This window comes from Acanthaster planci, linkage group LG08 (genome assembly GCF_054643075.1).
Source record: "Acanthaster planci isolate LZ-2023a linkage group LG08, COTS_SCS, whole genome shotgun sequence".
Taxonomy (NCBI): domain Eukaryota; kingdom Metazoa; phylum Echinodermata; class Asteroidea; order Valvatida; family Acanthasteridae; genus Acanthaster; species Acanthaster planci.
In genome coordinates, this window is record NC_141784.1 from 17,684,133 (window position 1) to 17,698,031 (window position 13,899).

The 13,899-nt window shown below is 41.0% G+C and overlaps 1 protein-coding gene across 3 annotated transcripts in view; it reads right to left on the reverse strand.

Annotated features, from left to right (window-relative positions):
- The window catches only part of gda (guanine deaminase), a 25,431-nt gene extending 13,645 nt beyond the window's left edge, over positions 1-11,786 (reverse strand). The window contains exons 1-7 of one of the 3 annotated variants that reach the window (XM_087139579.1): positions 11,417-11,786; positions 7,858-7,943; positions 5,651-5,822; positions 5,225-5,312; positions 3,448-3,550; positions 2,247-2,382; positions 1,252-1,347 (exon numbers count right to left, since the gene is read on the reverse strand). In XM_087139579.1, the coding sequence (XP_086995705.1) occupies positions 1,252-1,347; positions 2,247-2,382; positions 3,448-3,550; positions 5,225-5,312; positions 5,651-5,822; positions 7,858-7,943; positions 11,417-11,518 (783 nt within the window). In that variant the 5' untranslated portion in view covers positions 11,519-11,786. Of the gene's footprint in view, positions 1-1,251; positions 1,348-1,445; positions 1,554-2,246; positions 2,383-3,447; positions 3,551-5,224; positions 5,313-5,650; positions 5,823-7,857; positions 7,944-8,711; positions 10,761-11,416 lie in introns of those variants that run through there. The other 2 variants (XM_022250440.2, XM_022250441.2) reach the window with 2 other exon arrangements.
- Between the last annotated feature and the right edge of the window lie 2,113 nt (positions 11,787-13,899).

The following is a 13,899-nucleotide window of genomic DNA, read 5'->3' on the forward strand; positions in this document are numbered from 1 at the left end:
TGACTGCATTGAGTAGCGTCTTTTATGCAGTGTTCAATGCAGAAAGTGGCCAAGCCATACAAACGTGACGCTTTTGTTTTAAAGGAGAAATGAAATATGATTTTTATGACTTGAATACATGTTAGTGCTGTTTTCCAACTCCTTTGAAGCAGTAAAAAGAGAAACCTGAACATTTTGGTTTTTATGCTTATACAACTTTCCATATTCATGAACCAAAGTGTGATGTCATCCCAAGGCAGAACAGTGGTGTCTCTATATCTGTGTACAGATTTACATATTACACTTATGTACAACATTTGTAAGGTCCACTTTGTTACTTGCGTATCGTGTCAATCTGATTGTTCGGACAACAGCTTTGCCCACTATTTTTTCAAAACTTTGTTGGTGAATGATTTTGAAGGACGGAGCTTTACCGTACATGTACATATACATTGTTTTATGCTTTGTGACACAGAGCGCCTTGTGTGTGAATGCAAAATAACTCCCTCTACAAGGTACTGATGAAAGGATTTTTCAGAATGGAAACACTTCCAATCTTCTTGCCATTTCCAATAAAAGAAGCGTTGAAGGAACCAGGAAATAGAAATATTTGTAACAATTTTACCAGAAACCCTTGAAATTGGGTTTTGGGTTTCAATTAACCTGATTTTAAATTTTTGATTTGCAAATGTAAATGTATTTTTATGCTTTTTCGGCTTTTATGCTAATGCTATTTGCATATTCATGAGCAGAACTATGATGTCATCAAGGCACTGAAGCTCAATGTTGCACTGATTTGTGCACAGAAAATTTCTTGATTTTTTTAACCACTGCTATGGTAGATATTTTCTTTGGCAATTTATTGCTATGTAAGTATATGGCAATAATCCAGCAAAGATTCTTTACACAGGAATGTTCCCAGATAGCAAATTTGGGATTCACAATTAGAACATGAAAACATGCAACCCCTGGATTTGCATCACAGCCAAAGTGCCCTCACTTGTCCAAAAATACTTGGTCAATTTTTAATGTTTGAAAAGTGCACCGTTCAGTTCACGTAACTCAAAAAGATGTCCACCAGTCTTCATACATGGAAGAAGAGTACAGAGATACACAAAAAGTTCAAAAATTCATTTCCTGGTTCCTCTAATATCTTGTTTGCATTAATGTCAAGCCCAGCAATGTGTTTGACAGTGAGTTTAAGCTGAATTTTCACTGCATGCTTTATCTTTAAAAGCTGTGGCACATGAGAGACCAAGGCTTCATATATACCTGAGATTTGAGTAGACGGCAAGTCTTATACACATCTGTGAACGACTTGAATTGTGGGTAAACTTGAGGCCTTGAAGCTATTTCCCCTAGATGAGTCTTAATGTGCAAACAAGAGCGTGGTCCAAGGGAAAGACAAAAACTGGACTTTAAACAAAACAAACGGGACCGCTGTCATAGGGAGTGAAATAGTTTACCCTGCTGGTGAGCAAGCCGCACTGCCTGTAGACATCGGTGTAGCTGGAACACGTCGGAAAAAGTCTCCGGATGAAATCAATCTCTTCCTTGTTCTCTGAAATGTGCGTCTAATGGGAGAGTGACTCAAAGTTGTCATCAATGGAGCCAGCCAAGGCACTCTGGACAAGGGCATAGTGAAACACTACGTGCCCAACTTGACGAATTACTGTAATCCTTTCTCCAAATATGGACCAACAAAATGTTTCTCAGCTAGTCACAGGCATACATGTAGACTTTGATATTCAAAAAAAAGGAAATAAACAATTGCCCCCCCCCCGAAATAGCCGAATGTTATAAGTAAAGCTGATTTCCTTTCCTCCCAAATTTCACAATCAGAAAACGAAAACAACTGAAAAATAGGAAAGTGCATGCACCATCTCAACTGGTCAAAGAAATTTATGTGAGCTTGCTGTTTTGTTTTTGGCAAAGTGCAAAAAGTAGAAAACCGTGAATTTATTAAATCTCTTCAATTAGGAATTTTGGAATCATAAATCCTGAAATCAAGGAGAAATCCAGAGAAATTAAACCCCTTCAACCAATGAGAGACAGAGAGCTGCCTGTCTGGGGCCACTAGTCACAAACCCCTCCCCCCAAATAAAACTGTGAAATCTCCTGATACGGGGATGTGACGACTAAGGACATGACAAGAAAAAGAGTTTTCCTGTATCAGGAGGTAACTGCCTGCAATGGGGGATAACTGCCCGCATTGGGGGATAACTGCCTGCATTGGGGGATAACTACCTGGATTGGAAGATAACTACCTGAATTGGCAGCTTATACTGCTCAGCAATATCTGCGAGTCTCTTCATGAGATCTATACTACAGCTGCAGGCAAAGCGAGGTGTCACAATCGGGGTGACGAGTGGGTTGTCCATTGACTGAACTTGCTCGATGAACCTTTATGGGAGGCAACAAAAAATAGTGCCATCGCTGCAAATGGTCCATCAGAGTGATAGAAAATATGACACATGCCCAAAGGGACAATAAAAGAAGAACTAATCAGAACCACTAAACCTGGAGGTTTGTTGGCATGCAAAACTATCCTGTTCTGAGTATTTTGTTGTTTTGAGGTTTGTCATAACATATGTGCATGAAACATGCCAAAGAACGTATTTGTACTAAGCTCCATGCGTTTATCAGCAATATGCCTAACAGTCGTTGAAACAATCAATTTTACGGAACACGGAGTCATTCCTCAGGTTGGCAATGGTTGTGATCCCAGTACAGGGCTGCACTTTATCTTCGGAATCGATTATTCAAAAATTGATTTTTTGAAATCAGACATTCAGAGATGAACAATGACATAAAATAAGAAAAACATCAATTTACTTACAAAATTGCATTTTAAGTGTTAAAAAGTAAATGGAAGCTTGGCATATGCCCAATGTAAGGCTAAATGTAAGGCTCAAAAACTAAATGGACACAAAAATACGAAAGTTTCATTAATTTTATGGACCAATGTGTATGTTAAAAAAAATCAGATACACAATAAATGTTTAAAATCAAAATGAGCAGATGAAAATGTAAATGTACTGAAGATAGCATGGAACCATTAGACAAAGTTGACTGAAATTTAAATTAAATTTTTGAGCACAAATGACGAAGTTGTTGACGTACATGTACAATGGCAGATGACAAAGTCAAATTGACTGTCATGAAAATGCATGGTAAGTTTATGAAATTGTTTGAACACAGTGCACAAATGAATGACTACCGATAAAATTATACATACATGTAGGATATGAAAGGTCGTGAAGTTTAGAAACAAATTTAAAAATACCTGTTTATGAACAGAAATTTTTTTTAGAATGCAGGAAAATCTATAGTACATGTATATTTAACTGAATGGAAGGCCACATATTTCATTATATATAAAATACCTCAGCCTTCCCCAGTAACCCCATGCTCCCAGTGCTCAACCAATGATGCATCTGGGTTTCAAGATTGGTCACTAAGACCTACCATATGGTGTCTTGTATCGACTTTTCGGTAGTTTCCTTGTAGAAATCGGGCGAATGGGAATCCATGTTCACCTTGCCAACAAACGCTCGTTGCCCAAACCTTGCTGCAAGAGAGGGGAATGACAGATGTTCACTTTCTCAGAGTCTGCCTGTGGTCTCTAGTGAGATTGTTGTGACTAAAAAAACGAGACCCTGCCCCTCAGTAAAGTTTTGGCTGGCGAAGCTGACAGTGCATTGCGAGATGTTAACCTCTTCGAGCGGGGACGCGGCAAGACACGCCATAAAAATTGAGATCCTCAGCCCGCTTTTCAGCTATTATTCTCAGCCCATGCTCGAGCGAACACGGTGAAAGAAGGCAGACCCTGGCTCTTGTAATTGGTCTTTGTGTGTAGCCCAGAAATGAAAAGACCGAATCTGCATAATAATCACCAGCTTCACAATAGTCCCCACTTTGAAAAGAAGCAATGGGAATGTGGAAGCGTGAGTGGAGCCGCATGCCAATGAACAATCAGCCTTTTCACTGTGTAATTCAAAGCGTGCAGAGCACGCAGGGCCACAAACCGAGAATTTACAGTTTGGCAGGAGGCCTTCATGGCCAAGCGAGGCTGGAATTCTTGAAGTCGGCTTCCAGAAAGAAATTCCCATCATCAAGGGGTTAAAACTTGGAATCACTCTTACAACATCTCCATATTCTTCACAATACTTTGTATCCATCATGTGTAAACTGAATTAAACATTTCTAGAGCTCATAGTGAAGATTTCACGTCTTGTTGTGTACCTTACATTGTGGACACCATAGCTCTTGCGGATGGTGCAAATCCTACACCGGATACTCATACCTGCCAACATTGAAAAGTCTGAAATTGGACCACCCATTTTCCGAGCCCACAGTAAAAACACCAGCCCCGTGACAGAAGCTATACACATGTACACACATGTACGTGTATCATGTATGTATAACAACTGCCATTTTGACATGTGACCAGCTCTGCAAAAAAGGTAATAAGTCGCACAATTCCAAAATATGTTATGGCCTGTTTTATTTGGAGAGGGCAAAATGTCTCCAAAAATGTGATGTTGTGTTTTTTCCTCTATTTGCATGTATAACATTAACGTTGCAGAATTTGGGACTACAAACATGGATACTGATGAATAAAGACGAAAAACTGATCATTCAGTAGGAAATCCTACAAAGCACTGTGTTTCCAAGTGCTACACTTTCTGAGCTTTTTCTTGAAAAGTGCTTTTATTGAATCCGAAAATGTGGATATACAAATGTCTAAATATCTCTGGAACGCAGTGCACTATGTGGGTCATTCATGAATCAAATTGTAGCTTTTGATGTACTCAATCCAGCCATATCAAAACTGACAACCTGAATCTGGCGACTTATTACCCATTTTTCTAGAGCTGGTCACATGTGTAGCATAGAGCATCTTCTTTCTGCAACAACCCCCTCTTTTATTCTTAAATTTTATTTCTTTTTTATGGAAATTGAATTGTGCCCTTTTTTTGCAGTCAGTAAACTTAAAAAAGTTGGCAGGTACCGTATCTCACGCATTTCTACACTGGAGGGTGTGCGCTTTGCAAGTCACAGCACCCTACTGGTTACAGAGACATCTAAGGCCAGCGTACCACCTGCAGGCGAGCGTTAGGCAACCGCAGTAGAAGCTTCTCGTTCTGGTTGCTGGATAAGTATGAAACAATTGCCAGGCTTCCAACTGTCTCTCATACCTACATGTACATGGGACAAGTGTAAAAACCCACACCAGACTCACCAACAATCTCAGCAAGCCTAAGTGAGGCTTCCTTGTGAATGGTTGCAAAGTAGGAGGCGGTCGTGGTTCCATTCTTGAGGGTACGGTGCTGGAGATTAAACAAGCAAAAAGTCATGAAAGCGATTACATTTCGCAAATCCATGCTACTGTCCCTTTCACAGAATATGCAGAAAACCCCCCTGAAGTGAGCCAGAGTTCAAAAATGTGCACAAGCCCAACAAGCAGTCTTTGAGGAACAGAAAAAAAAACCTCAGAAATCGAGTACAATGCTGGACAAAAGTGACCTTGCACTGTTGTCTTAAATCCAATGGCATAATTTAAAACATGAGGGTGAACATTAATGAGTCTTGGGCAATTGGGGTCATTAAAAAAAAAGGCTCAAAACTGTTCCACAAAAGGAAAGCCCCCAAAACACAAAACACCCACCACAACTTTCTGATACACATCGGTGGCAAAGTGCAGATCGTCAAATTTGGCCTCGGTGGGGAAGGTGTACTTCTGCAACCAGTCCAGGAGAGTTAAGTCCATGGCCGCGCCAGTGTAGACATATTGAGGGGCATGGATGTGTGTGTCAACAAAACCTGGCATTAAGAACTGCCTGCAGAAATCAGGGGAAAAAATACGACAGACGATTATAATTCTGTAACAAGTTTGGTATTTTTTTGGGGGGGAAAATAAGATTTTCTAGATAATTTCCTTCATTAAAATTCTACTACATTACCATAAAAATAGGTGAGGGCGTGTGTTTTGAGTAGCATTATGAATAACTGAATTGCTTTATGGCATGCACCACTGACTTTTATACCAGACATTTTAATAGCATACATGTACATGAACATGTAACACTGATTAATAATAATTATTAATAAGGATTAAGGTGAGGTTATTGTTGCAAGACCAGCAGAGACGTATTGTACATGTAGTACGAACCTAGTACGAAAAATATCAGAACATTTTATTTTGCAAAATAATTCTTCCTGAACTATGGTACTTGTAAGTCATGTATGGCACAATTTGGAAAACTACAATGTCCCTGATTTTCCTGGGAGATGCAGATATTTGCACAATGATGAATTTGTCATGAACTTAATCATCATGACTGTGCGTTGTGATCAGCAGAATAAACTTGATTCGAATTTAAAAAAGAGAAAACATAATTTGGCTTTGGTCACAGATGGGAATTTAAAACCCTGACCTTCTGAACAAACTACTGTAATTTCGACAATAAAGTGATTCAATTTTAACATTACTGTTTTGTGAAACACTCCTTTAGCCACATCAATGGCAAAGGCATGGCCTCTCACTTGTTGTCATACAAGGCAGCAATGCCATTGCAGAGTGAAATTTAAGCTGTGAAATACAGTCTCAAGTTTATTGCACATCCCTGTCTGGTCCGGTAAATTTTAGCACTGTGAAATACAGTCTCCAGTTTATTGTACATCCCTGTCTGGTCAAGTACATCTTAGCACTGTGAAATACAGTCTCAAGTTTATTGCACATCCCTGTCTGGTCCGGTATACAGTCTCAAGTTTATTGCACATCCCTGTCTGGTCCGGTAAATTTTAGCACTGTCAAATACAGTCTCAAGTTTATTGCACACAAGTCTCAAGTTTATTGCACATCCCTGTCTGGTCCGGTAAATTTTAGCACTGTCAAATACAGTCTCAAGTTTATTGCACATCCCTGTCTGGTCAAGTACATTTTAGCACTGTGAAATACAGTCTCAAGTTTATTGCACATCCCTGTCTGGTCAAGTACATTTTAGCACTGTGAAATACAGTCTCAAGTTTATTGCACATCCCTGTCTGGTCAAGTACATTTTAGCACTGTGAAATACAGTCTCAAGTTTATTGCACATCCCTGTCTGGTCCGGTAAATTTTAGCACTGTGAAATACAGTCTCAAGTTTATTGCACATCCCTGTCTGGTCCGGTATACAGTCTCAAGTTTATTGCACATCCCTGTCTGGTCAAGTACATTTTAGCACTGTGAAATACAGTCTCAAGTTTATTGCACATCCCTGTCTGGTCCGGTATACAGTCTCAAGTTTATTGCACATCCCTGTCTGGTCCGGTAAATTTTAGCACTGTGAAATACAGTCTCAAGTTTATTGCACATCCCTGTATAGTCCAGTGTATACATGTACATCAGCAATGGGACACTTTTGAGATGCAGGTGGAAGCAAACACATTGGTCATCCTTGGCCAGCCCTGGGCATGTGTGCGCATACATGTAGCTCTGAGCATGCACGTGTATAATTCTGAGCATGTGCACAGTTGTGCGTAGTAATTCCAGATGGCTCTAACCCTAAAAGAGCAGGGTTATTTTTGTCCCTCTTACAGCCTGGTGGGTGCGGATGCTGTCTCCCCCCAAAAATATCGGCTGTGCCGGGCTCAATTTTTTGAATCTTATAATGACAGACATGTAACGACATTCCTTTCACATGTTTCATCTCAAATGTGAAGTTTGAAGTCAATCACAAAAATGGCTTTGTTGTCACAATCATTTGAAGTTCAAGGCTAAATGCATGCAAGCCTGCATGCATTGAGCAACACAGTAGAAAAAGTATTCTTGAAAGTCAAGTCTTGAAACCTTTCACAGTTCAATTCAATCTCTGTTCGATGTAATGCTTACCCATTAATGTTGCGAACCTCATCAAGTTGGAAGCCATGCTGTGCAGAGAGCTCAGGAAGATTTCTTGCAGGCTCAACGAACAGGATCTAGCAAGTTGGCAAAGTCAAAGAAATTAAGGAGTGAGTGCATTATTAGTTAAATTACAAGACCGAACGAAATGACAGACTTTCAATAGGTGTGGTCAGGCTGACCCAGCAGACTGATCCGGTTGCCCATGGGAAGTTGATGCCCACTATGTTCATATATGTAGGCAAGTACATCTGTAATTTATGCATGTACCTGCATCTCTCAATACAGTCATTTACAAAAGTTTAAGACCGCCTGAAATTTTGTTAGCATTTCTGTCACCAGACCTGCATGACATCAATATCTAATTGAATGATTACATAACATGCTGTTTACGGTGGTGATAACATCAGAGTCATGCTAAAGCCCATTTGAATGAAAATTTTTGCAAAGGCAGGTCTTGTATGACATTTTATCTTCAATGCAGCATAATGTGGTTAAATAGCTGTTCAAGCAAGATACTAAGGTTACAAACAGAAAATAAGCATAAGTTGCTATAATTAATTGATTTAAGTTTTGTTTTTCTTCAAGTTAATGCATTTTTGTGCTGTAGTCCTAAACTTGTGCAAATGACTGTTGACCTGATGCCTTAAGGTGGAGTCTGAAACTTTTTCTTTGTTATTTTAATTCAGTCACTATAAATGCACAAAAGGTTCACTCGAGGCTGTCCTAGAGGAAGAAATTCTCCCTAACGTGTCATCATACCCATAGGGTCTGTACCGCTGCAGCTGTGCACGTCTTATGTGCATACTTGCATGCATGGCAGACTTTTGTCGGACATAACTCACAGAACTTGGTCGAAGAATCATGGGGGTGTGTAGTATCCTGCTGCACTCTTACATGTCCACTCCTGACCACCATAACTCTACCCAGCAACAGTACCCTTTTTAGAATGTCCTCGTAGCTCTGCCCTCCTCTGGATCATAATGGCCCCACCTGCTATACATCAATCATTGTAGCCCATTACACCTACGTGTAGCCCCATGTATAGAGTGTACATGTATATAATATAGTTGTGCTCCTCCATCTGACACACAATGAACCAAGCAACCATTAGAACAAGCTCGTGTGAGCACACGATATTACAGGTTGGGACTTCATGGATTGGTCAACCAATGAAAACAGTCATTCGTATGCAGGTTTCTGGTTGTGCATTGATGCGTGGTACCTGTTTTGCACTTTTAATTAAGTCAAGAAATACCCAGTTAAAGAAAATCAGAATTTCCGGAATTCTAAATCCTTGCTTACCATCTAGTAGTAGAAGGCCACCTATACTACAAGCTATCAGTGTATTCTATTCTACTCAAATTTCATGGATGACTCACAGACTGTGCAAACAGACAGCTGTGATAAAATGCAAAACTTGTTTGTATCTCAAGGATGTAGGAGTAATTAAGTGTACATGCCATTTTTAGTTACTTAACCCTCATGGGTGCACCCTCGCAAAAAGGCCCTAAATACGTCCACCAAGCTCATTAATAAAAGTTATAAACTCAAAATATTCTATATTAGAGAGTCCTGAGAGCCATGAAATTGAGGAATTGGAGAAATATGGCACTGAACCCCTGGCCTGGACTCCGGGCTTCAAATTCTGAGTAATTTGGATGCAGTCGGGTCCGAAAATGGCACTATTTGGCCGTTTTGCAGAGGGATGGTTTTTCAAAATGGCTACTTTTCTGGATAGGGACATTTCATTCATTTTAGGGGTGGTCTGTTCTGGTGAAAATTTCTCAAAAATTCATTGGTCAATCCCCGGAAAACTGAAAGGAAAATGAAAGGGGACATGTCGATCATCGTATTTCTGTGCAGCCTGGACACCTGTGAGAGTTGTATTTTTAAAATTATTGCAAAGTGTGGGGATTTATCATTGCAGTCTATGGGAATTTATTTGTAGTGGTGCACCCTCATGGGAGCACTCCCCTCCTTCCTCCATGCTTGTAAAAAAGGCAACACCTGACTGAGCAAAGGCAATGGTTCCAAACGTGTACAATGTACATGTCCCTTTATGAAAGCCAGCTTAGGGGTTTCTGTTTATTTTAGTTCTCCAGCGATGAACAATGAATAACAATTTCAGTTTACTGAGGCAAAGACTTGCCCAGGCCATTCAAGCAGAAAATAAAACACACAACAACACTGATAGTCTGTTGTGAGAAATTGTGCATGAGGCACAATTTAAACATGACCTCTGTGGGACTGCCCATTCTCTATGAACAATTTACCTATACATGTACATCCACAAGGGACAGTCACAAACTGAACAGTATGGCCAGATGACCTTGGACGTTGGACTTCATTTCAGACATGTCAGGGGCTAAGCCCAGTCCTACCATTAGCATTTACCGGTAGTACGGTACTTGGTGTTACCGTATTCTCAGAAATCACCCCCCCCTTAACAAAATATGCCTACATACATGTAAATTGTATTAGATTGGACTTGATTTTTTTTTTATTATCAGTAATTCCAATCACAAAGCCAGTCATGGCAGTATGGTGCATTCTCAAGTGGCAGGGTACTCTGCACTTGGCCTACCCACTAGAACTGTGGGCTCTGTCGTCTGTCACACTCCCACCTCATGCATGTGAGAACGCAGTGGAAGATGAACCCCCTAGTTCTGGAGGTATAGGCTGCTTTTCTACGTAGCCCTTCTGCTTCAGTTGTGCAACAATCTCCATGAGATCAGCTACATGAACGTGGCTAGCAGAGGGCCTGGTGTCGGTCCTAGTACTACAAACACGTAGGAACACCCACTGATGGGGTTCTTCCCTCTGCATTTAGGACCTTAGCCTACATGAATACATATAACTTTATAAACCTAACATACAGTATGCGACTTTATACAACATTAGTCGCTACACCCAGAACTGTGGGGTCCGACATCCGCCCCGCTCCTCATGGGAGTGGGGCGGACGTCGGACCCCACAGTTCTGGGGGGTAATTAGTCACCAGGTCCTTAATTTCAGAATTTTGCCATCTAGCTTAGGCTGTGTTGAGTCTGTGTGGTTTTCACAGTAAGTGGCGAAATAAGGCATAAGGGACCTGGCGACTACATGTGGAGGACGTTAAGCATGCTCAGCCCTATGGCCCATGTATATGCTTTTGCAGTGGGCCTAATAATTCTAACGTTCAACCCCAACAGCATGCCCAAGCACCCGAGGAAAGGGTTCCATATACGGCCGGACGCCGGCGTAGGGTGACCTACATGTAATGATGTAGTATTAGCCATCAGAAAGCAAAAACATGTCCAGAGAAGTTCAATTTAGAAGAAAAAACCAAGTTCATTTGGAAAACACTTAGACTTTTTCAGACCAGTCTCATATATGTTTTGTGCACAAGATGTGAAGTGGCGTCCGCATGGAACTCTTAGCCACCCTGATTCCATGGCCTACGGCCTACAGCCTACAAGTACACGGCCTTGCCGTCCATTTATCACATGGAGGAATAAAACCATTCGTCGAGTCACGCATCACAAGCTCTCCTGAAAACAATCCTCACCTTGTTATTGTCGACCCCGATGACATGATCCTGTAAAATCTGCAACGGCTGGCTTGCAGATTTTGAATGGACTAACGTCCCATGAATAATGTCAAAAGACATTCTTTTCACTCAGTTCTGTGTTAATACTCGCAGCGCAACTTGTACGGCGCGGTGTCAAGCCAAAACTACGCTGGTTTAAAAGGGACATGGTACAAAAAATAAATTGTGATCAAACAGATTTTGTTGCCCACAATATATTTGTACCATGTCTCTTTACAACTACCGTAGAAAACTGCACGCACAGACACAAAACACCTTGCAAAAAATGGGTATCAATGAATAATGTCTATGGTTATTCTTCCGTGGAGCTATGAAAGACCTCCTTCCCGGTCCCTGGCTTGGTTTGAATAGCACGCCCTCTGCCAGTTTATGCTTTCACAGCGTTTCGCTCCCACCGTGACGGCAACTAAGGCGTATACCGTCGCCGCCGCGGCAACCTTTCGGGGAGCAGTACCGGGCCGGGTACACTAATTTGAGCCCCACTGAAAAAAGGTGTAAAATCCACTAGGGTCAGGGTTCGTAAACATATGCAAGCCAAATCACATTGGTTTCTTAAACAAAAATTAAATCATTATCTTGCCCTTCATCTTTCCATTTCTTTTCATTTTTGGTGGGTTAACCAGTTACATTTTGAAATATTTACATTTAAACCTCCCAAGAAGTGATATAGTGCCGAATCCCACAAGCATCGAATGACATTCCTCTACTTTCCAGGATGCTAAGGACTATTTTTTCGACCTTACTTTCAACTCTGTTCTCAGATGTACGGAGCTTTGGAAGTGCCATCCGACATCGGAATAATGACATCCGCGGATAACTTATCATGGGATGATGACATTGTAAAAGTTGGATGATAAGATCCTCAGATAATGACGATAATCATTATCTCAGGATGTCGTCATCCAGAGATATCCAGCAAGGGTGATGTCTACCCTAGTGCGATGTCGTCATCCCATGTTAATTACTTCAGGGTGTCGTCATCTAATTGTTACGATGTCGTCTTCCCATGATAAATTATTGCAGGATGTCACCATCCAACTTTTACGATGCCGTCATCTCGAGATAAATTAGCTGAACGCTGTGAACATCTTGCCTGTATCATGTCGTTACCCGAGTACAGAGCTCTGGAAGTGCCACCAGACTAGTGAGATCCTGACACATTTTTTTTCTGGGGATGACGACATATGGTTAGATATCGACACCCTTAGATGGGATGACGACATTGTTAAAGTTGGATGACGACATCCTGACATAATTTCTTACAGAATGACATTGTCATAAAAGTTGGATGGCAACATCCTGAGATAATTTATCGCAGGATGACGACATTGTAAACGTGGAATAATTACATTATTTGTCAATGGGCCATTGACAAACCACCTTGAAAACCCATAGTGTGTTCAAAGCATTGTACTCCTATAGCCATACATGATATCAATTAGGGTGGTAACACATCATGGTGTCTTATCCCCTGTTACAAGTAGTGAAGTAGATATCACCATTGCTGGATGTCTCGGGAAGACGACATCCCGAAATAATGATTATCCTGGGATGCCGTCATCCAACTTTTACAATGTCGTCATCCCGTGCTGAGTTATCTCAGGATGCCAACATCTTTTTTTTGTTTTTTGTTTTTTACTATTTTGTCATCCCGGCAGAAAGTGTGTCAGGATCTCAAAAGTTGGATGGCACTTCCAGAGCTCCGCACCAGTGCGCCGGCATCTTTCCATTCAAACTAGATAGTTATTATCCAGCCTCGTTGAGCTGAAGGACTTTTGATAACGTCAGTTTTGTTGTGGGTGTAGTCGGTAAAAATGTGCATCGATCTACCAGACGTAATGACACAGATATCAATTTCCTGAGACTCTCAAAATGTTCAAGACCCAGCTGGTTTCCTAATAACCTGGTTCTACTGACTCAGTCAGAATACCATGGGTCAACTCCAGACCGGTGAGCAGAGGGGGAGGGTCAGGCCCGGCGGTATTCGCCTAGTGGTCTACTCTGCCGGCTAACCCATGAGAGCCCCATTTGGCCAGGACAAGCCAAATGTCCAACTAACCAGCCATCACTCCATAATCAGTGAAATGCTTTTGAATATTCATCTTTTCTCTTGATTGTTAAATTATTGTATTGTATATCTCAGTTAAGTTTGATCACGTCCCAGGCAAGACAGCTACCAGAAGAAAACAACTGTAAATAGTTTGCATTTCATAATATTATGAATAAATTCTGTAAATAGGTTACGAATGATATGTCCAGGGGAATGGGAGAAAACTTGGGATGACACCCACCATTTTTTTAGGCTAACAATCTCCTCTTTTTTCCAGAAAAGCCTGGGGATTCTGTTCATGCAGATGAGCTCGTGCAAACATCAACACTTAAAACAGTGAACTACATGCACCCCTTGGGCACTTGCTGGGTATAGAATTCCACTCATGAAA